The sequence below is a fragment of the Bos mutus genome, chromosome 22 (genome assembly GCF_027580195.1).
Source record: "Bos mutus isolate GX-2022 chromosome 22, NWIPB_WYAK_1.1, whole genome shotgun sequence".
Taxonomy (NCBI): Eukaryota; Metazoa; Chordata; class Mammalia; order Artiodactyla; family Bovidae; genus Bos; species Bos mutus.
The window spans coordinates 67,869,888-67,893,172 of NC_091638.1; the positions used below are offsets into that span (position 1 = coordinate 67,869,888).

Genomic DNA, 23,285 nt, shown 5'->3' on the forward strand with positions numbered 1-23,285 from the left:
ACAATGCAACAGTATTTTTAAACTGTGAAGAGAAATAAACAAATGCCCTGTTTGAGGAAGACTTTAACATCCTTTAATCAGTAACTTGACAGATCAAGCAGGCAGAAAATCAGTAAGGATGTAGTTGAACTGAGCAGCACCATCAGTCAACTGGATTGAGTTATAGAATGCTTCTGTAGATGATAGAACACTTATAGATTACAGAATATTGTATCCAACAAGGGCAGAATACATGTTATCAAGGCACATGGAACATCCACTGTGACAGGCCACATTTGGGCCATAAAACAGACCTTAACAGATTTAAAAAAATACACATTTGCTCTTATATCACAATGGAATTTCAACAGAGAAAAACAATGAAACCAAAAGCTGGTTCTATGAAAAGATCAGTAAAATTGATAAGCCTCTAGCCAGGCTAACTAAGAAAAAAAGAGAGAAGACACAAATTACTAATATCAGAAATAAAAGAGGGGTCACCACTATTGAGCCCATGGACAGTAAAAGGATAATAAATATTATGAACAATTGTATGCTCACAGTCTGATAACTTACATGAAATAGACTGATTCCTCAAGTGACACAAAGTAACAAAATTTACACAAAGGAAAAAAAATAACCCTTACACATGGGAAAATAAAAGATTTGCATAGAGCTATCTCTAGAGAAAGTGAATTAATAATGACAATAGTTAATATTATGTTCTTAATATATAATTAAACTATAATATGTGAGATGGGTTAAACTAGATGGGAGGAATCCTTTCACAATGTACATATATATCAATTCATCATGATGTACACTTCAAATATTTTCTAATTTTATATGTCAATTATATCTCAGTAAAGTTGAAAAAAAAATCTCTTGAAAGACAACAAAAAATAGTGAAAACCTCCTAAAAAAGAAAGCAACAGATGAGATAGTTCCCTGGTGAATTTTACTTGTGAAAAAAAAATTGAGAAAGAACAATAGCAATTCTTTACAATCTCTTTCAGAAAATATTAATAGAAGCAGAGGGAACAACACTTCCTAACTCATTCTCTGAGACCAGCATTATCCTAATACCAAAACCGGATAAAGACATCACAAGAAAGGAAAATTACAGAACAATATCACTCGGGCATAGGTACAAAAATCCTCCGCAAAGTATTAGGAAATTGAATTCAGTATACTTACGTGTACGCTAATACTTTAGAAGAGTAAACAACAGAAAAGTAAAGTAAAATATTTAAAAAGTTACGTAGGGCAGGAGAGAACAGGTTAGAGAGGACTGGGTAGACACTGCTGCTGCTGCTGCTAAGTCGCTTCAGTCGTGTCCGACTCTGTGCGACCCCATAGACGGCAGCCCACCCGGCTCCCCTGTCCCTGGGATTCTCCAGGCAAGAACACTGGAGTGGGTTGCCATTTCCTTCTCCAGTGCATGAAAGTGAAAAGTGAAAGGGAAGTCGCTCAGTCGTGTCCGACTCCTAGCGACCCCATGGACTGCAGCCTACCAGGCTCCTCCGTCCATGGGATTCTCCAGGCAAGAACAATGGAGTGGGGTGCCATTGCCTTCTCCAGGGATAGACACTAGGTTTCTCTAAATATATCTTTGTAGTTTGACTTTGGAAATGAAAATAATCAACAAAGTAAAACTAAATCTTTTAAAATCTATCTCTAAAAGTCAAAAGTCATGAAACAAATGAGCCTAACTTTTTATCCAACTGGTAGCATAATCATAGAACTTAAAACCAGTAAACTGATTGTACATCCTAGTGGAATATATCTTAAGGACAAAAAGAACTACAAAAAGAATTTTTTAACTGGTAATCACATTGTTAGTTGTAGTGTTGCTATTTTATTGAGACTATTGTGTATGTAATGTGGAACAAGGCTGAAGAGAACTGGGATGTTTCATGTGGGAGAAAAAGATACCAAGGTAAGAGCAATGAGGTTAGTAAAAACCCTCTGTTATTGTTCAGTCGCTAAGTTGCGTTCAATTCTTTGTGACCCCATAGACTCCAGCCCACCAGGCTCCTCTGTCCGTGGGGATTTCCAGGCAGGAATACTGGAGTGGGTTGCCATTTTCTTCTCTAGGGGATCTTCCCAGATCAGAGATCAAACCTGTGTCTCCTGCGTTAGCGGGTAAATTCTTTACCACTGAGGTACCAGGGAAGCCCCCAAAACCCTATAATCCTAGATATAATAGCATAAACTCATGATGTATTTTCTTTTTGAAAAAGACAAATACATATTTTCACAGAAAACATTTAGAAATGTCCACTGAAAACATCCAGCAGTCATGAGCACATCTAGTGTCAAACTGAATTAGTAAATATCACTTCTTAGTAAAAGGAACCAAGGATCCTTGGATGAGTCCAAGTCTGGAGCAGGAACTATTTTCAAGACAACCCAAGAATATCTTGTGGTTCTGTGAAACAAGGAAACCTATAAAAGCCTACTTTGTGTTGTTGCTTAGTTGCTAAGTAGTGTCTGACTCTTTGCGACCCCATGGACTGTAGCCTGCCAGACTCCTTTGTCTTGCCTGGAATTTTCCAGGCAAGAATACTAGGGTCACATCAAAAGACTCAGAAGCTCACTTGAAGAGGTTCCCACTAGAAAAAGGTGGGACAGTTTCAGAATCAGTGAGAATAACAAACACAAGTAACTGAAGCATTCAAAATGCTAAAAATACATTATTTAATAATAATACTCACTCACACAAAAAAAAGTCACCATGGAAGCATGCCAGGGAAACAAGTCATTTCAAAAACTGAGAAATGGAAGGAAAGTATCGAGCAATACTTGTGCCTTGCTTATACTCACTGTACCAAGGGGGAGCCAAATAGTTGATATGGGGAAGTTTTCCTTTCAGAAGTAAATGTCATCTCGTCCCATCACTTCATGGCAAACAGATGGGGAAAAAGTGAAAACAGTGACAGATTTTATTTTCTTGGGCTCCAAAATCACTGCAGACAGTGACTGCAGCCATGACACTTGCTCCTTGGAAGAAAAGCTATGACCAACCTAGAGAGCATATTAAAAAGCAGAGACATCACTTTGCTGACAAAAGTCTGTATAGTCAAAGCTATAGTTTTTCCAGTAGTCATGTATGGATGTGATAGTTGGACCATAATGAAGGCTGAGTGCCAAAGAATTGATGCTTTCAAACTGTGGTGCTGGAGAAGACTCGAGAATTCCTTGGACAGCAAGGAGATCAAACCAGTCAATCCTAAAGGAAATTAACCCTGAATATTCATTGGAAGGACTGATGCTGAAGCTCCAATTCTTTGGCCACCTGATGTGAAGAGCTGACTCACTGGAAAAGACCCTGATGCTGAGAAAGATTGAGGGCAGAAGAAGAAGAGGGCGATGGAGGATGAGATGGTTGGGCAGCAGCACCGACTCAATGGAGATGATGAGTTTGGGCAAACTCCGGGAGTTCGTTAAGGAGAGGGAAACCTGGTGTGCTGCAGTCCATGCAATCTCACAGAGTTGGACACAACTTAGCCACTGAACAACAAAATAAAGTAAATGAAGAAGAGATGTGAACTTAGAATACCAGTTTTGCAACCGTAGTGAATTGAAACAGCTGGGCAATGATCGTCCAGGGCTGTTAACTTCACAGAAAAAGGGAAACATGAGGTATTAGGTCCCTCCAGATGGAAAAGCACACTGCCTTCCTTGAAGCAGTCTTCCTCAGCACCCCCTCCCCAATCTGATGAAGCTTCTAGATCTAATTACTAATTTATAGGAAATAAGGGCAGATAAACATAACATGAGAAAGCAACCACTAAAATCCAGACTATGGGAAACTTAACAGAACCAAAAATGTAAAGATAAATCAAACATCTACTTCCAAATTAAAAAAACCCTTATGGAGAAGGAAATGGCAACCCAGTATTCTTGCCTGGGAAATTCCATGGACAGAGGAGCCTGGCGGGCTACAGTCCATGGGGTCACAAAAGAGTCAAACACGACTTAGTGATGGAAACAACAAAAGCTAATACAACATTGTAAAGCCAGTCTACTGCAATAAAAAAAAATTTGATAAAAACCTTTAGTAGTACAGCTTTAACAAGATATATATAAACAAGTTGAAAAGCAACTTCATGAGTATTGGTGAAATTCCCATGAAAATGTCAGGAAAAAGGAAAAGATATCTGTTGATGTGCTAGAAAAGAAAACATGTGATGTAATGAGGGAGTAAAATGATCATGATCATTATTTGAAAGTGAGATGATTGATTCTGGGAGACCCAGGAAAGAAAAGAAAACTATTAGGAAAAATTTTAAAATTCTAGATATGTTTAAAAAATTAATATGTAAGAATCAGAGAAATGCAAATCAAAACCACAATGAGGTAACATCTCATTCCGGTCAGAATGGCTGCTATCAAAAAATCTACAAACAATAAATGCTGGAGAGGGTGCAGAGAAAAGGGAGCCCTCTTACACTGTTGGTGGGCATGCAAACTAGTATAGCCACTACGGAGATCCAATACTTTGGCCACCTGATGCGAAGAGCTGACTCATTGAAAAAGACCCTGATGCTGGGAAAGACTGAGGGCAGGAGGAGAAGTGGGCGACAGAGGATGAGATGGTTGGATGGCATCACCAACTCAAGGGACATGAGTTTGAGCAAACTCCAGGAGATACTGAAGAACAGGGAAGCCTGGTATGCTGCAGTCCATGCAGTTGCAAAGAGTGGGACACGACTTAGCAACTGAAAAACAACAGGAAGGATTTCTAGGATTTGGACTTGTGTTTTAGGGAATTTGAGGGAGCGTTTAAGGAAGTGGGACTTTTCTCTGGATTGGATGCCTTCAGAGAGTGGGAGTATTTCTACAATGGGATATGTTAACAAACATCTATACGGAGGCTAACTCTGTAATTGGTAAAGTAGCAACAGTCACTATATTATCCAAGATAGAACAATTTTCATTACTTGTGTTTTGGACAATATTTGTGTTTTTGTCAGTGTTCAGGTGAGTACGGAATGATCTTGCTTTTGTTTTCATCACTCACATCAGAGTGACCTCGTCAGATATTCTATGAAATTGTTCCTGTTCAACAGACCACCAAAGCCAGATCTTGGAAGTCTAAGGATGTTTTTCTCTTTCTCAAATCTATAAATTAAATGCAATTTCAATCTTAATTACCAGTTTTGTATGAGTTCGTTTTATGAGAGTACTTGTCAAAATCTATCTAAGTTGGGTATCCAGACATATTAACATTAGAGAAGAGTTAGTAGCTCAGTTGGTAAAGAATCTGCCTGCAATGCAGGAGACCCGGGTTAGATCCCTGGGGTGGGAAGATCCCCTGGAGAAGGAAATGGCAACCCACTCCAGTACTCTTGCCTGGAGAATTTCATGGACAGAGGAGCCTGGCGGGCCACAGTCCTTGGTATCGCAAAGAGTCGGACACGACTGTGCGACTAACTTTAAGAAATGAACAAGGAAAGAGTACTGTGAAAACTAGGCCTGAAAAGAAAAGGCAGATACATTGAATATGTGACTAAAAAATAAATACATAAAACTCTTCTCTGTAATAAAAATGACCAATATACAGGTTTGGAAGACAAACTCGGGTAAAATATCTTCACAGGTGAAGAATGGTTGATATCCCTTCTTTGCACACACCACAAACAAAGCACAACACTTTGTACTAATCAATGTAAAAGGTGTACTCTTAGAGATCGTTTTAATTTTTTACAGTAAGAATGTATTTCGGGCGGGGGCGGGGGCGGGGAATTCAAGGAAAAAAAAACCCTGGGACTGGAACGCCGGGAGGCAGGATAACAGAGACGCCTCAGAGAAGAACTACGCTTCCCACGAGGCTCTGCGCTGACTGCCCCCGACAGGCTCCGCGCGCTTTACGCGCCAGCTTTGGCCTCAGCCTTCAGCTGCAGAGTCGTGACGGACTATGGAGAATAGCTACGAGGAAACCATCGACAAACGCCGCGTCCACCTGCGCCCTGATACGCTGCGCGATCCCGCCCCCGCCTCGCTGCACCTTCTTCCCTGCGAGGTCCCAGTTAACCGGCCCACGCCGGTGGGGCGCTTCTTCACCCCAGCCATCCGTATGGGTCCTGACGGTGAGCGCTCGCGGCCGGACTACGGCTCCCAGCAGCCCCCGCGCCGGCATCGCGCTCTCCTCCGCCAGGAACGGCGCCAGGCCTCCTGGGGATCGTGGTCCACCGGAGGCGGCGGGAGGCCCGCTGCCGGGCTTGCTCCCTTAGGCCTGGATCAGACCCTCACTGAGGCCCTCCCTGCGCCTGCCTCCTCCAGGACTAGAAGCGTCGTTTCGAGGCCGTAGTCTACGTGGCGAGGAGGTGGTGGTGCCGCCCGGCTTCGTGGGATATGTGGTGACAGAAGAGAAGGCAGAGGTGTTGATGGGGAAGCAGGATGATCACGAGCGACAGGAGCAGGAACTGCTGGAACCCCCAGAGGCGCTGGAGCGGGACTGCGTGAGCACTAGGGGATAGGGTTGGAAGGGAGCGCGGGTGGGAACCGCAGCCCGGATGCTGAGCCGGGGCCCCTTCCCGTCCCCAGGACCGCTTTATGGGAGCCACAGCCAGTTTCAGCAGCTTCACCGTGTGGGGCCTAGAATCTATCCCTGGTCCGGATGCCAAACTGCGTGGGGCCCTAAGCTGGCCCAGCCTCGCTGCAGCGGTGAGTAGATGGATGGGCTTTCTTCCCAGGCTTTATCTAACACCGCCCCCGCCCCGCCCCGCCGGAGTTAATTTGGGGCTGGGGCGAACCTTGGGGCAGATGGAGACCCAGTCTGACTGGAGGATTAGACTGGGTAGGGACAGCATGGCTTCCTCAGCACACTTCTCTGGCCTTCTAGAAGGGCTATGATTCTGAATATCTGGGCCACCAAGTCACTATACTGCAGAAATCCAATAATAGAGGTGATTCCTGTTGCAGATTCACGCACAGGTACCCGAAGACTGAGAACCAGAGCTTGACATTGAAAGCCACCGAACCCCAAACCCCAGGAAACCTCTTCTTCAGTGTGAAGCCAGAGTCCTTCACCCAATAAAGGAGCTTTTCACAGAACCTGTGAGTCTGCCAACACTGCCCCTTCTCCCACAAGAACCTTCCGTAGCTCTGACCTCTAGAACCAATTTATTGCCAGGGGGCAATGGGGCAGAAGAGGCCAGAATTTTGCAGCCAGTTCCCACCACACCCCAGCTCCTACTTTACAAAAGAAATTTGTACAGCCGCCAGTCCTCTGTACAAGGTACTCCCACCCCCATCTCACTGTACACAGCTGCCTGGCTCCCTCTGGTCCCTGGTTCACAGCAGGCCTGGGCCTGCAGCCATTTGACCGCAGAGCTGCCGTGAGCCCTGAGCTCGCCTTGGTGCTGGGCACCAGCCGGCCTTGACCAGGCCCGTCCTCTCCTTCTGGAGTGGTCCTCAGCCCTGTCTCCCTTGGTGTGCCTCTTGGAGACCCCGCTGGGGGCGGGATGGCTGCCAGCTTCAGTTCTGCTGCCTTTGCCGGCATTCCCAGGGCAGTGTCCGGTCACCACTTTCCCCTCTTGCTCCAGTCCTTGGGAGTGAAGTGCAGACACTTGGAGTCGATCCGAAGAAGCCGTTTGAGCATAGCCCGTTCGTGCCCATCCACGATGTCTTCCGACAGGGTGAGGATATACTGGCCCTGGACAGGAGATGGGGCCAGGCAGGTCAGCCCACGCAGGCCTGCACTCGGCATCCCTGCACACACCTGTCTCCCCCTGCCTGCCTCCCTACCTTGTAGTAGTTGATGAGGTTGAGGTATTGCAGAGTAGATATGACATCCTCCTTCTTGATGCTGGTAATTTCACTGATCTCACTGTGGGAGGGCAAAGATCAGATCCCCCGGGGGCCTCCATCTCTTCCCCAGGCCCCAAGGAGTGAGAAAGCCCGAGAACAGAAGATCATGCCATGCACCCCCGGGTAGGCAGGGCCAGGCTCACTTGATGGTGATCTGTGGCCTCTCCCCGCTCTCTGACTTCAGCCCCATCAAGATCTCCAGGATGGTCTGGGACCAGTAGCTTCGGTAGGACAGGAGGCCAAGGTCCGAGAGGGGCTTCTCAGGGGTCCCCGTTTTCCCTTCCACTTTGGAGAGTTCATAGCCTAAAGCAATGGAGCAGGAGGAAGTGTATAAACGATCACAGTATTATGTCACTAGTGTCTTAAGAACGCAGACTACCGGGCAGACTGCATGGTCCTGTCTCGGGCCTGCCACGTGGTGGTTCTGTGGTCGGGCTATGTGGCTTGTCTGTTCGGTGCCTTAGTTTCATCGTAAAGGACTAGCACGCCTACTCTTCAGCTGTGCGCTGAAGCTACAGTCACCAGGAGCCAGCAAGGGCTTACAGGTGGGACAGGGAAGTGCAGAGAACGGCTTATGGAATGAAAGTGCCTCCAGTTTTCCTCGGTCCTACCAGACTCTGTCTGGGTATATGAGGAGAAGAGTGGGCCAGGCCCCACCTCTAGTCCAGGCCTGAGGATGCTCAGATTCTCAGTCACAACAGTCCCCCAGCTGTGAGCAGAGAAGAATCAGCGGCTCTAAGACCAGGCTGGGTGGCTGGGAGGAAGTAAGCAGTGATGCCAAAGCACTTCCCAGTCAGAGGAGGCCATTCCTCAGCTGTAACTGCCTTTGCCAGGGCTCTCGCCCTCCCAATTCTACTGCTCTGCCCTCCTCTACCCGGGTCACCACTGGGCACTGGCAGGCAGTTCCTGGTGAGACCCTCAGGCCCTGCAAAACCCTGAGTGGTTTCACATCTGTTGGACAGAGTCTTCATTTTTCCCATCAGGGCCCTGAGATGTCTCCACTATTTCTAGAAGCCCTTCACCCTCAGTCATCACAAGCCTTGTGTTGGAGCGTAGCCTTTCTGCTTTCCCCTTGATACGTCTTTATTAGCCAGTCTGACCCTCTTGCCCAGCCTCCTGTGACTTCCACCTAACAGCCTGGTGGGGAGTACAGAGAGGCCTCTGCTTTGGAGGCAGGAAGCAGGGAAGAGAGAAGGGGCACACTGGAGTTCTCACTGAGCTTTGCTGGGCCGGCATGCAGAGTCCTGACCGATCAGCTGGAGGCCATGCTTGCCTCCTTAGCGACAGGGACTCCTGGCCCCTCCCAGTGAACACCCCCGCCCTCAGAAGCTGCCTGGACTGGTGCTTCTGGTATCCTATCTGCTCCTGCCAGGCACAACGAGCACGTCTCCTTGGTGGCCCCACACATCCCGTCTCCACTGGGTCTGAGCTCCAAGGCTTAAGCTGAGTTTCCTAAGCATCCTCCTGCCCTGCCAGGCAGAGGGCTTCCTGAAGACATGACGCAATCTTGGCATCTTTCTACCAATAAAATTTCTCAAGGTGACCCGTGATCAAGTCAGGCCTCCACGCCTTCATCAGGGAGCCAAGGCTCCCTCCTCATCTCCCAGGTCAGAGCTTGGTTATCCCAAGGGTGCAGTGAACGGTGAGGTGAACAGAATGAGGGGAGGAGGCTGGGCAGTGAAGGGGACCTTGGGGGCCAGTGTGGAGTTCATATGTGACAAGGGGCAGAGGCCAGATCCCCTGTGAATCATGTTGATGTGACATCCACTGTCCGCAAGGCTCAGGTGACAAGTGGGGAAATGAGCCACAGGTCCTTGCCTAGCAACGTGTACAACTGCACAGGACCAGACAGCTGAGCAAGAGTGGCTCACTCAGCTTCTGCCCATGGCCCTGGGCAGGGGCTGATGAGTCAGGCTGAGTGGTGCTCAGCACCATGGCCAAGGAACTATGAGGGACTGAGAGCCTAGTGCAGACGAGCAGGGGAGTCACCCCAGAACGGAGAGAACCTTGGGAGGGGCCCACCTTTATTTCTGGCCAGTTTCCCCGGTGACTGGACTGCAAAGGCCAGAGCTGGGAACATGGCAGCCCCGTGTGTCCGTATGTGCAGCCCCGGGGCCTGGGCCTGCCTGCTCCCGCCCCGACCCCGGGCCAGCAGCGTGAGTACTCACTGAACTCGATCAGCAGCTTGCCATAGCCCCGGCGCTGGTAGGGGGGCAGGGTCAGGATGCAGGCCACGTTGTAGTCTTCCGTGGACTCCTTTTCCTGGAAAAGCCAGGCCGGAGTGAGCGTGAGGGGAGGGACCCAGCTCAGGGCGGGACTGAGGGACCGCCTGCAGGAGCGCTCACCTTGGAGAAGTAGCCCACTATATGGAAGCCCTTGCAGTCGTACTCTGTCATGACGTAGAAGAGGAAAGGGTCTGTGTCATAGTACAACGTCTTGTGATCGAGGAAACACTTAGCCAGAAGACACAGGTTTTGGGAATAACTCTGCAAAAGACAAGGTCTGTCACCACCCCGGGTAGCTCTCCTGGAGTGTGGCCGTCAGGCTGGTGTCAGCCTGGAGCTTCTTTGTCCCCCAGGCTGAAAGGGGTAAGCCTTCCTCCCTGAGGCCTGAACCCATCCATGGGCCAGGCTGTCCCTAGGCATGAGCCCTTCTCAGCGTGCAGGAGCCCCTGCCCCAGCTGTGACGGTGTTCAGGCACCGACCTCCGGTGAGCTGGGCAGGTGTGCCCCTACTCCCCGCACCTCCACCTCACTAGCCTGGAGGCCTCCACTGCCCTCTGCCAGTTACCAGTCAGCAAACTGATGTGTGACCAGGAAGACTGACCAAGGCTTATGAGAAAAGCTCTGCCTGTGTGGCAGTCTCAGGAGTCCGGCTGTCAAAAAGCCACAGTACTCTCTTCCCCAGTCACACGTCCTGAAAACACATCGGCTTGTCTACAACATGGGTGAAGAAGTCTGGGGTCTCTCAAGGGCTGGCCCAGTAAAATTCATCTTGCTACTGTACTCCATGCTCACAACTCTCCTGCATATCACCAGAGGCTTTTTAAGCAGCTGCTAGGCTCGGAGAAGGCAATGGCATCCCACTCCAGTACTCTTGCCTGGAGAATCCCACGGACGGAGGAGCCTGGTGGGCTGCAGTCCAAGGGGTTGCTAAGAGTTGGACACGACTGAGCGACTTCACTTTCACTTTCATGCACTGGAGAAGGAAATGGCAACCCACTCCAGTGTTCTTGCCTGGAGAATCCCACGGACAGGAGCCTGGTGGGCTGCCGTCTATGGGGTCGCACAGAGTCCGACACGACTGAAGTGACTTAGCAGCAGCAGGCGTGGCCACTTGGGATACCCAAGCCCGCACCTAACACAGTTAACGGTGGTTAAAATAGCATCTTTCTCTTAAGCTCCCCCAGCACTCAAGCCAGAGCTCTCTCCTGCCAGTCAGTGATTGTCCTTCCCTCCCCACCCTCCAGGACCCAGGGATGGAGGCCTTTCACTCTTGAAGGTCCTTGCAGGCTACTCCCTTCTTCCTCCCCACAGCCAGAATAAGGCAGATGTGAAGCCCCAGACCTGTAGCGTTCCCCCTTCCCAGCTGACCTCAGTCCCACCACCTGAACTCTGTCCTTGTAACAGAGCCTGCCTTCATCCTGTCTGCACTCCAGCTGGAAGGACAGCTCTTCGATGCTCGCTGTCTGCACAGGCACACCTCACTTTACTGGCTTTCAGAGATTGCTTTTTTAACAAAGGTTTGTGGCAAACCCTGCCTTGAGTTATCAGTGCCATTTTCCCAACAGCATTTGCTCATGTTGCATCTCTGTCACCTTTTCATAATTCTCGCAATAATATTCCAAACCTTTTCATTATTATTGTATTTGTTACAGTAATCAGTGATTCTTGAGGTTACCACTGTAATTTTCTTTAGATACTGTTATTGCACCCTTAGTAGACTATGGCACAACATAAATATAACTTATATAGTCTGGGAAACCAGAAAAACTTGCGTGACTGCTTTATTTCAACGTTCACCTTATCACAGTGGTCTGGAACTGAACCTGCAGGGTCTCTGGGCTTTGCCAGGACACCCACTCCTGCCCTTCAGAACCCACTGCTGGGGATTCCTGTGCCCACCCTACCCCTGTGTCAAGGTTCAGAGGTTACCTCCTCTCTGAAGCCTTGCTGATCACCCCAGGATCCTGACAGCCCACTTTTCTCATGAAACATATCACAGTGGGATCCAAACTGCTACTGGCCTGTTTGTCTTCCCCTGTGAGCTCTCAGAGAACAGAGATTTTGTCAAATTCCTGGTCACTCTGTATCTACCAGCACCCGCCCTACGGCAGGAATGCAGTAAATGCGGTGAAGAGATCTGTCAGCTGTAACGGTCAGTGTCTTCCTGAGCTGGAAGCAGCTACTCACTCGACTCCCCCAGACTCCCGGCACCAAAGCCTTCCCACTGCCCCTCGGCCACTGACCTTGTTCTTACGTCCGTCGATCTCAAAGAAGGAGATGGTGCCCTTGCGGTAGATCTCGTTGCCGGGAGGATGTCGCAGGTCACACTTGGTCTGAGGAAGACAGGAGAATCAGGCACAGGGGCTGAGGTGGGGGGTGGGGGCTGCTCCGAGGGTGACCCCTGGGATTCCCCATACCAAATGACGCTGCAGACACTTGAGGCTTCGGCCATACTTGAGGCAGAACTCGCAGAGGTAGAGGACAGGCAGCGCGGTGAGCTCCTGAGGGTACGGGGAGAAGTACCAGGGCTTGAGGCGGTGCCGGCCCAGCTCAATGCACTCGATGTTCTTCATCCGGGTGACGATGTCGTCGTGGCTCCGGTCAGATACCAGGCTCCCAGTCATGCGAGGAGCGGACGGGATTCCATCTGAGCTGTCCTGGGAGTCCTGCCCAGGGCCCGTGAAAGATACCAGGTTACAGAAGACAACTCAAGCAGCACACTCTACAGCTCACAGCCCTTCCGCAGGCTTCCGTGTCCACCTAACAGTGGCCCCCTTAGGAGGGGCACTGTAATCCCCATTTGCCAACTGAGGAAACCAAGACTTGGATGGTTTTCACCTGGAAGGTGAAAAAGAGAGCCTAGTGTGGGACCTCAATCGGTGCCGCCTCACTCCTAATTCCAGCACCCTTTCTGCCCAGTACCCCTTGTTCATTTTTAAAGCAGTCACTAAACCCCGTGCCCTCCTTATGTCCCCTTCATTTCACCCAGCTTCCCTCCTCCCCCCAGACCTACCTCATCAGTGCCCAAGCAATTCGATTTCCGCTTCCGCCCCGGCTGAGCTGCCACTGCCCTCCGGGCTGATCCATTCTGCAAATGATAGGGGAGGGACAGAAGGGGTGGCTGTGAGGTGAGCCCAAAAGGGGCTACCAGAGGGTAGGAGGGCAGAAGAGATGGCTTGGGGGACTCACCTGGGGGAAAACTGAGGCCGGGGCAGTCTCGCTGGGCACTGGAGTTGCTGGTGAAACCACCTCCACCTTCCGTTTCTGCAGAGAGAAACCAGGACAGGTGGGTCAGAAGGTAGAGAAGGCGGGACCTGAGAGGAAAGCAAGGTCCCTGGAATTGCTGAGGGTACCGTTGAGCGGTGGTTGGGCTGCAGGCAGGAGCTGGAGGAGAGCGGCTGGTCAGGCTCGCCACCGGGAATGGCCTCCCGCTCCTTGGGCAGGTTGAAGCGGAGTGTGATCTGAACCGGGATTGGCAAGGTCTTCCCGCTGGCCTGGGCGGAGGCCGGCTGTAGAGATAGGTCCAGGGTCTTCCTCTGGGGCTGGGTTGGTGGTGGGATGGGGAAGGGGAGTAGGGCCCCCTCGGCATGGAGTGATCAAACCCCACCCTCTGCCCTCTCAAGGACACAGGTACAGTCAGTGGACTCTGGAACTACATCTGCAGTTTGGCCCCCATCCTTTACAAGCTTAAGCCAGGGTGGGAGGGCACAGCCTCTCACCCATCTGGGAGCCACTGAGGCCAAGAGATTTTAAAAGTAGGCAGGAGAGAAGAGGTGAAGCAGGGGACCTACTCACCACCTCTCTCTCTGGAGAGCCGGGTCGGGACCCAGGAAGCCCGTTCTTGGTGGGGGTCTTGGCCTCTTTCTTGGGGAACTGGATCTTCTTCAGGTCCAGCCGCTCGTGGGTCACCCATTCATCCAGGCGTTTGTTGACTGCAGCAGTGGGTATGGCTCAGGAAGGAGTGCCAGAGGCTGCCCCCCAACCCTCCAGCCCCACCTCATCCCGGTCCAGAACTCACAATCAATGTAATGGACGTAGAAAAGCTTCCGGCCACTGATGTCCTTCACGCTCAGAATCTCAGCGAGTGCTGTGGGAACAGCAAAGGCAAGGGCCTTAGACGGGCCAGGCCATGAAGCTCCACCCTCCTACGACCCGCACTCCACCACCAGGCCCGAACCCTAAAGCCCCAGCACTTGGAACCGCTCTCACAAGCCCCGGTTAGTCACCAAGTGCCATCCCCTCTTCAAGCCCTGCCCTGTCCAGTTCTAAAGGCTAAAAGCCACGCCCCTCCTGAGTATCTGCGCCCCGCCCGCTCCAGAATTCTAGAGGCCCCACCCCCTCCCCGGGGTTCGGTTGACTCTCCCCCCGCCCCTCGCCCTCAGGTTCCTTAGCCCCGCCCCCCGACGTCACTCACGCCACTCATCTTCGTTGTCCTGGTTCCGCCGCAGCACGGGCAGGCGGCAGCCCTCGATTATCTCCCCCTGGGGAGACAGCGCGGCGCCAGGGTCGGCTACTGGGGGGCCTCGGGCTCTACCCACCTCCCCTGGCTCCCTCCGCCCCGCCCCGGGCACCGGACTCACCACCTCCGCCATCTTCCCTCCCTCCACTGCCACTTCCGGCCCCTCTGGGAGCCGTCACTTCCGGGATTGAGCACGTTGTGGGCCCGGTCTTCCCCGAAGCGGCTTTACGAGACACCGCTTAAGAGACACCGCTGCCCAGCTTGCTGACGGAGCTGGCCAGTTTGGCTGGCGGGGGCATAGGTTGTTTTAAGACTCAGGTCAGGTCCTGGGTGGAATCCCCATAACGTGTGCAACGATTGGAGGAAAACTGAGTCCTTCACGTGACGCTCACCGGGTGCGACACCGGTCACGTGGGACTGGTGTTTGTGCCTAGCGGGCGGCTGCTTGGGCGTCTCCTAGTGGCGTCAAGGCTGCGTCGCGGGGAGTGAACTGCGCGTGCTCGGCTGGGGGATTTAGGGGCGGATTTCGAGAAGTGGGCGCCAGGATCCTCTCAAGTTGTGGACTTTCTTAGGGTTGGGGGCTCACGGAAGAAGGTTTATAGGTTTGTTGTTTTGTATATTAGGTTGCTAATTATACGAGTTGGTATTGTTCGGACGTCTAAGTCGTGTCGACTCTTTGTGACCCCCGTGAACTGCCAGGCTTCTCTGTCTTTCCCTATCTCCCGGAGTTTGCGTAAACTCATGTCCATTGAGTCAGTGATGCTATCCAACCTTTTCATCCTCTGCCCTCCCCTTTTCTTGCCCTCAGACTTTCCCAGCATCAGTGTCTTTTCTTCTCATCAGGTGGCCAAAGTATTGGAGTTGTCATCTTCAGCGTTAGTCCTTCCCATGAATAATCAGAGTTGATTTATTTTAGGATTGATTAATATATTATTCATTCATACATTCAACAACTTTAATAATCTGCTACCGTGTCCCATGCATTTATCTAGGAGCCTGGGATACATCAGTGAATAAAATAACTTGCAGCTCCTGGAGCTTGAATTCTAGGAGGCTGAGAGGGAAAAGAGGGGTGTGGATCACAAACAGTAAATGTATTTTTTAAATAAATTATCTAGTCTATTAAAGAGTGATAAGTGTTTTGGGAAACAAGCAACAACAAGGAAACACACACGGTGCAGGGAATGAATAGCTAGGCAAACTATGGCCTGCAGATCAAATCCAATCCTATTCTAGTTTTCCTGCACTCAGTGGGCAAAGATTGGTCTTTATACTCTTTTTAAAGCTTGCTGCTAAGTCACTTCAGTCGTGTCCGACTCTGTGTGACCCCATAGACGGCAGCCCACCAGGCTCCCCCGTCCCTGGGATTCTCCAGGCAAGAACACTGGACTTTAAAGCTTGGGGAGACATAAATAGAATATTTCATGATACATGGAAATCATGAAATTCAAATTTCAGGGTCCATAAATAATGTTTTATTGGAACATAGCCACCATCTCATTCATTGACATTTTGTCTATGACTCCTTACACGTTAAAGCTGAATGCCCACAAAGCCTAAAACATTTAATGTCTGGCCATTTACAAAAAATGTTTGCCAACCCATGCTTTATCTTCTATTGTGCTATCAAACAGGGCGTCTCTGGTGGCTCAGTGGTAAAGAATCTGGCTGCAATGCAGAAGACACAGGCTCAATCCCTGGATGGGGAAGATCCCTTGCAGGAGGAAATGGCATCCCACTCCAGCATTCTTGCCTGGAGAAATCCATGGACAGTGGGATCTCGAAGAGTTCAGGCAGGACTGAGCAACTAACACATATCAAATACGAAAATAGGTTCATAATGTGTATGTTGTTCTGTGACCAGCTTGTTCATTTAGTAGCATAAATCAAACACTTCTCACATTCTAGAGCACTATTTTAATGGCTACATAGTGTTTTGTTGCTTATATGTACCTTATCTGCCACAACCAATTTCTTCTTGTTGAATATTCAAGTTCCAGATTTCCCATCTTACAAACAGTGCCACAAAGAGCATCTTGATACATACAGCTTTTCACATATTCATCCCAACATGTTAGCAGTTTCATTCTCTGCCCCCTTATCAAAGTCACCAGTGACCCCCATATTCTTCATCCAATGGCCACTTCTCAAACCTTTTGTCCGTGGCATTTGGCATGGTTGGTTACTTCCTACCTTGAAACTCTCCTGTCTTGGTTTCTAGGATACCAGGCTTTCCTGATTTCTTTCCAGCTTTCCCATTGCTCCTTATCTCCTTTATGGGTTGCTCCTCTTGTCCATAACCTCTAAACCTTCCCAGGCCCCAGGTTCGGTCCTGAACTCCACCTGTATATCCACAATTACTCCCTTCATGATGCCCTAGAAGCTCATGGCTTTAAATACCATTCACATGCTGAGGTTTCTCAAATTTATACCTCAGTATTTAGTTACTTGGCTTACTCCCTTACCTCATTCAAGTCTTTGCTCAAATGTCACCTTTCCCTTTAAGTCACCCCTGACTTCCCCAGTTGTCTGCTCATCCCCCACCACCTCCCCTCCCCTCCTCTGCTTCAGAGTATTCAGTTGTCAGATCATGTCTTCTCCTTATTTGCTTGTTACTGTCTTTCCCTCACTAGAATGTAAGATCCATGAATTGCAGTATTTATGTGGTTTGCCCAGTGCTATTTTCCCAGCCTCCATACCGCCTGTCTCATAGTAGGTATTCAGCTAAACTGTCAAATGGATGAAGAATGGGGAGCCAGAGATGTGAACTGACATTTGCTGCCAAGAGCGATCAGTCTTGTAAGTTGGGCTCTCCCTGGGACTCGGGAAAGACAGCTTGAGGTGGGGGCCCAGGCAGGGGTCTCAGAGCATCTGATAAGTGACCTGCAGTTGAAAGTGGGGTAGCGTTGGCTGGGAAAAGGGGTTGGGACTGTTTCAGGCAGTGAGGACAGCAACAGCAGAGAGAAAAGAAACACTTGGTGATGGGACTTCCCTAGTGGTCCGGTGGTTAAGACTCTGTACTTCCACTGCAGGGGCCACTGGTCAGGGAACTAAGATCCCACGAGCCACGTGGCCTGGTCAAAATAAAAGAGTTGGTGAACAGGTCATCGGGCATGCACCATTATTCACTGAGCACCCACTGTGTGCCTCCCCTGTAGGAACAACTTGAACAAGTAAAGATGAGTCCCCTGCTCTAGTGGGTCAGACATGAGCAGCTGACAACCCAAAGCATAAAGAGCCCCTTCAGACAGCGGTAAGTACTGTGACAATGTGGAAATAGTGTGAGGAGCTGGTCAACTGGGGCCTCTCTAGAAGCTGTCACGCAAGATTCCTGCCACAGAGAGTCACACAGTGTCCCTCGCCAGCCGCTTCCAGAGGGAATGTCTCCATCCATGTGGATCAAACACATGTGGGCTTCAGGATGGTCTCATCTGGAGACTTGATGAAGTCACCAGCAATGTGGGTTCTGTGTTTCCGGTCTGGCCTCCACAGGTTAGTCTCCTCCTACATTCAAGGTGGCCCCTTCTTATAGTCACAGCACAGCTGCCCCGGTTCGCTCTAGAACTGGCCAGTTCATGGCCAGTTAGGAACTGGGCCGCATAGCAGGAGGTAAGCGGCAGGCAAGCCAGCGAAGCTTCCTCTGCAGCTTCCCGTCCCTCACATTTCTGCCTGAACCATCCCTAACCCACCCACCCCACTCCCGGTCCATGGAAAAATTATCTTCCATGATACTAGTCCCTGGTGCCACGAAGGTTGGGGACCACTGCTCCAGAGCCTACATGTGTCCAGGGCCTTGTCTGTGGAGAAAAGCTGTGGAAGGAAAGCCCTAGGATTGAACCATTTGGGGGCATGTGCCTCTGCCGCAGCCAATGTCTGTGACCAGGATAATTCTACTGGTGTACACAAACCACGGCCCACCAGCAGGGGTGGGGGTGGGGTGCAGTTCAGTGTATCCCAGGAGAGAGAACCTGGGGTGGGGTTGGGGGATGGGGGGAGTGATGATCCAGGAATCAGAAAGCTGGCCAATCCTGGCCTTTTATGGCACTTTTGTAAGGAAGTCAGGTTTTGCTTTAAGAGGAGTGGGAGTCAATGGGGTATTTAGAGCAAGAAAATTAAGTATTGGATAGATAAAGAAGATGTGGTACATATGTACAATGGAGTATTTATTTTAGTGAAGTTGCTCTTGAGAGTCCCTTGGACTGCAAGGAGATCCAACCAGTCCATTCTAAAGGAGATCAGCCCTGGGATTTCTTTGGAAGGAATGATGTAAAGCTGAAACTCCAATACTTTGGCCACCTGATGCGAAGAGTTGACTCATTGGAAAAGACTCTGATGCTGGGAGGGATTGGGGGCAGGAGGAGAAGGGGACGACAGAGGATGAGATGGCCGGATGGCATCACTGACTTGATGGACATGAGTTTGAGTGAACTCCAGGAGATGGTGATGGACAGGGAGGCCTGGTGTGCTGCCATTCATGGGGTCCCAAAGAGTCAGACATGACTGAGCGACTGAACTGAACTGAACTGAACTAGTGAAGTTGCTCAGTTGTGTCCAACTCCTTGCAACCCCATGGACTGTAGCCTATTAGGCTCCTCTGTCCATGGGATTTTCCAGGCAAGAGTACTGGAGTGGGTTGTCATTTTCTTTTCCAAGGGATCTTCCCAACCCAGGGATTGAACCCAGGTCTCCCGCTTTGCAGGCAGACACTTTATTGTCTGAGCCACAGTACTCTAGAGGTTAGGACAATGGAATATTACTCAGCCATTAAAAATAATGAAATAATGCCATTTGCAGCAACATGGATGGGCCTAGAGATTATCATACTGATGAAGTCAGAGAAAGAGAATTATGGTATATATCTTGTATGTGGGGCTTTCCAGGTGGTGCTAGTGGTAAAGAACCCACCTGCCGCCTGCCAAACAATGCAAGAGATATAAAAGACATAGGTTCGATCTGTAGGTGGGGAGGATCCCCTGGAAGAGGGCATGGCAACCCACTCCAGTATTCTTGCCTGGAAAATCTCATGGACAGAGGAGCCTGGCAGGCTGCAGTTCATAGGGTCACAAAGAGTCGGACACAACTGAAGCAACTTCGTACACAGCACACACACTTGTGTGCAGAATCTAAAAAGAAATTATACAGATGAGCTTATTTACCAAACAGAAATAGACTCACAGACTTGGAGAACGGACTAATGGTTACCATGGGGGAAGAGTCAGGGGAGAGGATAGTTAGGGAGTTCAGGAGTGATACATACACATTTTTTAAGATGGATAACCAACAAGGGGAGAAGGCGATGGCACCCCACTCCAGTACTCTTGCCTGGAAAATCCCATGGACAGAGGAGCCTGGTAGGCTGCAGTCCACGGGGTCGCTAAGAGTCGGACACGACTGAGCGACTTCACTTTCACTTTTCACTTTCATGCATTGGAGAAGGAAATGGCAGCCCACTCCAGTGTTCTTGCCTGGAGAATCCCAGGGACGGGGGAGCCTTGTGGGTTGTCGTCTATGGGGTCGCACAGAGTCGGACACGACTGAAGTGACTTAGCAGCTTAGCAGCAACCAACAAAAACCTATCGTACAGCACAGGGAACTCTGCTCAATGTTATGTAACAATCCAAATGGGGAAAGAATTTGAAAAAGAGGAGATGCATGTATATGTGTAACTGAGTCACTTTGCTGTCCACCTGAAATTAACACAACATTGTTAGTCAACTGTACTCCAACATAAAAAGTTAAAAACAAAGAAAGAACATAATGTATCTGATTAAAGGTTCAAAGATGGCTGAGGAAATGACACTTCTGGGAACAGGATGTGTGTAGTGCCTGAATGTAGCTAGAAGGTTCTTGCTGCTACAGGGGCAAGGACTGACGGTGGCTGCAGACTAAGGTATGGCCAACAGTGTGGTGAGGAAGCAGGCCTGGCGGGCACAAGAAGGCAGGGGCTGGCAGCCCTCCTGGGCCCCAGGTCTCTGGGCGCCTCGGATCCTGAAGAATGAGAACCCTCATTCCATAGTCTCTTTGGAAGAGAGGAACACAGACATCTGTTTTCCAAATGCATGTGCTATGGTTGTGCTTATAAGATCCAGACCCATCGAAATGCTGGCTGAATTCAAAGTGGGAGTAAAGAAACACTTCCTCTAAACTGCACTAATGATGTGTGAGAGATTGTTTTTTAATTAATTTATTTATTTATTGAAGGATAATTGCTTTACAGAATTTTGTTGTTTTCTGTCTTGTGATCTTGAGAGCTGAAGGTGTTTCTTCTGGGTAAGAGCTCTCTGGCTCACGTGTTTTCCAGCACAGAGTTGTCATAGCAGGTGGGCTGTGATCCAGCTCATGGCCTTTGTGGAACGTTCCCTGTCAGTGTCATGGAAGCAATGACTGGTTCACGGGAAAGAATCCAAGGCAGGAAGTGGCCAGGAAGCTGAGCCCCACCGAGCTCAGAGGCTCTCTCATTGAGGAAAATGGGCTTGAGCTCTCCTTGAGATCTCAGGAAATCTAAAGGAAAACAAGTACATGAGACAAAACTCAAGTGTTCAGAACGATACCTTTCTGACCCAGAGAAGGCTTAAAAAAAAAAAAATCCATGAACACAATTCATTTTCATTAGCTCTGGTTTTCAGAGAGGGCTTTTTTAAAAGTGCATTTGCTGGGACACCCATTAAAAAAAATTTTCTTTAAAAGCTTGCCATGAGCTGTACTTTTGGGAGTAGGAAAGGTGAATGCTGGTGGGGATGGGGCAAGGAACGAGGGCAGCAGGGGCCCATCATGGAAGCTGGTTTGTGGCCATGGGAGAGGAGATGCTATAGCATAAACCTTCTTCTACCAACTAGGGGACTTACCGAAGTGCATGAGGAATGACTGCCAGTGTTGTTCTAGATTGACAAGGTGTTAATTTCTCAGTAGATTGGAACTTTAAAAATAAGAAATTGGGACCTCCCCATGGTCCAGTAGTTAGGGCTCTGCGGGCCTGGATTCAGTCCTTGGTCAGGGAGCTAAGACATCACAAGCTGCACAGACAAAAAATAAACGAAAAAAAAAATTATTTAAGCGTTAAAGCAAACAAACATTAACAAAAACGTAGGGATAAAGGCTGCTTGCCAGGGGTTCCTAGGCTGCCGACTGGGCCTGGGACTCCTCAGCGTGGATGGCAGCAAGGGTAGGAAAATACCAGCTGGGCTGGGCGGTTGGCTGGTCATCCCAGACTTCAGGGGCACCTTCTGCAGAGGTTGGGGGGAGAAAGTCAGGCTGTGTAGGGGCCAAGGAAACGGAAGCAGCACATTTGAGATTGCATGAAAAGAAAACATTTGAAAGGAAAAAAAAATTTTTAATATGAGTTGTTGTTTTTTAGGGAGAGTGATTAGAGGGGAACCAGAGGGGGCTGCACAGATGAGAAAGGGCCTTTCTTTAAGACATGCATCAGGACTTCCCTGGTGGCACAGTGCATGGGAATCCACCTGCCAGTGCAGAGTGATTTGACACAGGTTCGATCCCTGCTCTGGGAAGATCCCACTAAACCCTGTGTGTCACAACTACTGAGCCTGCGTGCTGCACTTACTGAAGCTTGTGCGCCTAAAGCCCGTGTTAAAGTCACTCAGTCACGTCCGACTCTTTGCGACCCCATGGACTATACAGTCCATGGAACTCTCTATACAGTCCATGGAATTCTCCAGGCCAGAATGCTGGAGTGGGTAGCTGTTCCCTTCTCCAGGGGATCTTCCCAACTCAGGAATCGAACCAGGGTCTCCTGCATTACAGGCAGATTCTTTACCAGCTTTACCAACTGAGCTACCAGGGAAGCCCACACTCCCCAACAAAAGAAGCCACTGCAGTGAGAGACCCGCGCACGGCAATGAAAAGCAGTCACACTCACCCCAGTGGAGAAAGTGGCACGCGCAGCAACAAAGACCCTGCACAACCCAAAATAAATAAATTATGTAAAAAAGAGATGAGATGTGCATGCATTATAAATCGGAGAAGGCGATGGCAACCCACTTCAGTACTCTTGCCTGGAAAATCCCACGGACGGAGGAGCCTGGTAGGCTGCAGTCCATGGGGTCGCGAAGAGTCGGACACGACTGAGCGACTTCACTTTCACGTTTCACTTTCATGCATTGGAGAAGGAAATGGCAACCATAACAGGAAACAAAAGAATAAGCTTCAGATAAACTGGAGTTCTTACCTCCCTGGAGGTGGAGCAGCTCCAAGACTGGTCAACTCTGTGACTCAAAGATGGCGCCTTCGCACACCTGCTCAGTGTCTTGGCTTTGTTTCCAAGAGGATTCCCCTCGGGGCAGCCCAATGCTTGCTGCAGTCACTGGGCCACACGCTCTGCTTTCACACCCCCTGTCTCCAGGGGGAATGCATTCTTGGCATTTCTCAGGAAATTTGTGTTTGCTAAATCCTGAGAAGGGCTGACATCATGGGTGTAAGACCAGTGCAGCCAGGGCCCAGAGCTTAGAAGGGTCCTGCACTTAGTTTAATGCTCTGTCATTGACATCTTGAAAATTCTTAATTTTTGAACACGGGGCCCTGCATTTTCATTTTGTATCAGGCCCCACAAATTTCATGGCTGGACTTGATTCTGAAAAAAAAAAATCAGGAAAAAAAAGGTATTATAACTCTGCCTCAACAGTTAAGGCTTAACGATTCTGCTTCAGAAGAACTCACCAATGTCAGTTAAAAACAAAAAGCAGAAGTAGGACTATGAAAGCGAGAAGTCATGATGAAGTCAGTCCTGCTTCTTGTATTAATGGCTGTTACCATATGTGAGTCATGGTTCATGGTCCTAGCTAATAACAG

At 49.5% G+C, this 23,285-nt stretch overlaps 2 protein-coding genes and 1 long non-coding RNA gene across 6 annotated transcripts; 1 reads left to right on the top strand and 2 right to left on the bottom strand.

Annotated features, from left to right (window-relative positions):
* The first annotated feature begins 5,820 nt into the window (after positions 1–5,820).
* On the top strand, positions 5,821–7,041 carry RNASEH2C (ribonuclease H2 subunit C). Its single transcript, XM_005894039.3, has 4 exons — positions 5,821–6,074; positions 6,268–6,446; positions 6,532–6,651; positions 6,910–7,041. The coding sequence occupies exons 1-4, from the start codon at positions 5,903–5,905 to the stop codon at positions 6,934–6,936; spliced, it is 498 nt and encodes a 165-aa protein (XP_005894101.1). The 5' UTR covers positions 5,821–5,902; the 3' UTR covers positions 6,937–7,041.
* Positions 7,042–7,147: 106 nt separating this feature from the next.
* On the bottom strand, positions 7,148–14,798 carry KAT5 (lysine acetyltransferase 5). Of its 4 annotated transcripts, XM_005894042.2 has the most exons (14): positions 14,602–14,798; positions 14,436–14,502; positions 14,040–14,108; positions 13,817–13,953; positions 13,375–13,530; positions 13,211–13,285; positions 13,035–13,109; positions 12,439–12,687; positions 12,265–12,354; positions 10,143–10,283; positions 9,966–10,059; positions 7,941–8,100; positions 7,735–7,816; positions 7,148–7,642 (listed from the first exon to the last, which is right to left on the bottom strand). In XM_005894042.2, exons 1-14 carry the CDS (start codon positions 14,611–14,613, stop codon positions 7,508–7,510), a joined length of 1,542 nt encoding a protein of 513 aa, XP_005894104.1. In that variant the 5' UTR covers positions 14,614–14,798; the 3' UTR covers positions 7,148–7,507. The 4 variants fall into 4 exon arrangements, with proteins under 4 accessions (XP_005894104.1, XP_005894106.1, XP_005894102.1 ...); XM_005894044.2 differs by lacking the exon at positions 13,375–13,530 and having other exon boundaries at positions 14,602–14,793; XM_005894040.2 differs by having other exon boundaries at positions 14,436–14,628.
* A 5,688-nt stretch (positions 14,799–20,486) lies between these two features.
* LOC138984682 (uncharacterized) lies at positions 20,487–22,591 on the bottom strand. The gene is made up of 3 exons (XR_011461937.1): positions 22,357–22,591; positions 21,326–21,493; positions 20,487–20,981 (listed from the first exon to the last, which is right to left on the bottom strand). It is a non-coding gene; the product is annotated as an uncharacterized lncRNA (long non-coding RNA).
* Between the last annotated feature and the right edge of the window lie 694 nt (positions 22,592–23,285).

Excerpts from the sequence above, each read along its gene's own strand:
- RNASEH2C (XM_005894039.3), top strand. The coding sequence starts at position 5,903 with ATGGAGAATAGCTACGAGGAAACCATCGACAAACGCCGCGTCCACCTG. Across the intron at positions 6,447-6,531 it reads AGGCGCTGGAGCGGGACTGC|GACCGCTTTATGGGAGCCAC; the intron begins GTGAGCACTAGG and ends TCCCGTCCCCAG. Across the intron at positions 6,652-6,909 it reads GGCCCAGCCTCGCTGCAGCG|ATTCACGCACAGGTACCCGA; the intron begins GTGAGTAGATGG and ends TTCCTGTTGCAG.
- KAT5 (XM_005894040.2), bottom strand. The coding sequence starts at position 14,613 with ATGGCGGAGGTGGTGAGTCCGGTGCCCGGGGCGGGGCGGAGGGAGCCA. Across the intron at positions 10,060-10,142 it reads TAGTGGGCTACTTCTCCAAG|GAAAAGGAGTCCACGGAAGA; the intron begins GTGAGCGCTCCT and ends TGGCTTTTCCAG. Across the intron at positions 7,817-7,940 it reads AGGCCACAGATCACCATCAA|TGAGATCAGTGAAATTACCA; the intron begins GTGAGCCTGGCC and ends GCCCTCCCACAG.